The sequence below is a fragment of the Haliaeetus leucocephalus genome, unplaced genomic scaffold (genome assembly GCF_000737465.1).
Source record: "Haliaeetus leucocephalus isolate CR32 unplaced genomic scaffold, Haliaeetus_leucocephalus-4.0 Scaffold257, whole genome shotgun sequence".
Lineage (NCBI taxonomy): Eukaryota > Metazoa > Chordata > Aves > Accipitriformes > Accipitridae > Haliaeetus > Haliaeetus leucocephalus.
The window spans coordinates 1147-2996 of record NW_010972693.1 but is presented as its reverse complement, the minus strand read 5'-3'; the positions used below and the strand labels follow the sequence as shown (position 1 = coordinate 2996).

General features: G+C 67.9%; 1 protein-coding gene across 1 annotated transcript in view; it reads left to right on the top strand.

Moving 5' to 3' along the window:
- Nucleotides 1-782, top strand: part of LOC104832551 (filamin-C-like) — a 32507-nt gene extending 31725 nt beyond the window's left edge. The window contains exons 36-37 of the mRNA XM_010568793.1: nucleotides 155-259; nucleotides 754-782. Of these exons, the coding sequence (XP_010567095.1) occupies nucleotides 155-259; nucleotides 754-782 (134 nt within the window). The remainder of the gene's footprint in view (nucleotides 1-154; nucleotides 260-753) is intronic.
- The last annotated feature ends 1068 nt before the right edge of the window (nucleotides 783-1850 follow it).

Genomic DNA, 1850 nt, shown 5'->3' with positions numbered 1-1850 from the left:
ACCCAAGCATGGGGTCCCGGGGATGGGGACCTGGGGACGGCAGCCATGAGACCGTGGCTGATGGGACATGGAGGTCTGGGCGCAGGGGGCAAGGGACAGGGACACAGAGCCGGGGGTGCCAGCCCTGCTCCTTTCCCCCCACCCCCGGCTGCAGGCTGCCACCAAGGCCCCCCTCCCCGTCACTGGTCCCCGGTCCCCATGGCGGTACCGTCCTGCCCGGCCCTCCTGGCCACCTGCCTGGCGCTGCAGCTGGCCACAGGTGAGCATGGGCAGGGGTGGCACTGGGGACACTGGGGATGAGTCAGGGCACAGGGGTGGGAGGGACCCAGCGGCTGGTGGGGACAGTGACCTGGGCCTTGGTGACCTGGAGGTGGGGACCCTAAGGCATGGGGATGCTGGGGGTGGCAACCATGAGAGATGGGGACCCAAGGGACAGGGTCACCAGGGAATGGAGACCTGGGGGTGGGGACCCAAAGATGGGCACCTGGGTGTAGGGGGGACCCTGGTGATGGCACCCTTCGGGGATGGGGACTTGAGGGTGAGGACCTGAGGGCATGAGGACCAAAGGGTGGGGACACCAGAGACCCAGAGTTGGGGGGCTCCAGGGAGAGGGACATGGGTGATGGTGACCTACAGACATAGGGACCGGGGAGGTGGGAAGCTGGGAGTGGGGACCCTGGAGATGGGGACGTGGGACATGGGGACCTTAAGGCATGGAGACCTGGGGATGGGACATGGGATGTGGGGACCTAGGGGCCGGGGACCTGGAGAAGGTGATCTAGGGGAGAGGGACCCTGGGGATGGCAATCAGAGGGTGGGGACCCAGGGGCTGGAGACCCCCGGGGACATGCAACCCACGGGCAGGGTGACACGGGGTGGCCGGGCGCGTGTCCCCGTCCCTGACCCCGCGGTGGCAGCAGCCCGGGGTGATGGGTGCAGCGGCTTCGGGAACCTCTTCACGGAGATCGCGGAGAACAGCGCCCACGGGAGCCTGGTGGCCCGGCTGCCGGCGGCGGGGGACACGGGCAGCGCCGGGCTCCAGCTCTGCCTGGCCGGCGCCGACGCCGCTTGGTTCTACCTGGACGGCCGCAGCGTGCGGCTCAATGTCTCGGCCGGGCGGGCCCTGGACCGCGAGGTGCTGCCACCGCTCCGGACCACCGCATTGCCCTCTGTCCTGGGTCCATCCCGTCTCCATCCATCCCGTCTCCATCCATCCTGCGTCTGCCTTCCAACCACCCTTGGTCCACCTGGCTCCATCCCAGGTCCATCCTCCGACCACCCTTCGTCCATCCTGGATCCCGCGTGCGTCCACCTGCCTCCATCCTCCATCCATCTGTGCCCATCCTACATCCACCCATCCCACCTCCATCCATCCCGTGTCCATCCTCCTACCGTCCTTGGTCATCCTGGGTCCATCCTCCGTCCATCCTGCATCCATCCTGCACTGCCTTCCATCTGGTGTCCATCCTGTACCTACCTGCTACACCCTCACCCAGCTAGCACCCATCCTGCACCTGCCTGCACCCACCTCCATCCATCCTGCACCCACCTGGGTGGGGGGGTCCCTGTGGGGCAGCCCCCCCGCCCATGTCCCCCTGCCCAACACCCCATCTCTTGCAGGAGCTGGAGTCCCCAGTGCTGATGGTGGCCCTGACGTGCACCGAGGACGGCTTCTCCCCAGTACGGCCACCGCGCCTGCGGGGACCCCAAGGGGCACCAGGACCTCCACGGGGCACGGTCCCACCCTGGGTCACCCCTGTGCCCCCCGGCAGGTCGAGTACCGGATCATCGTCCAGGTCCTGAATGAGAATGACAACCGGCCCCACTTCCAGGGAGCCACTGTCCTCACC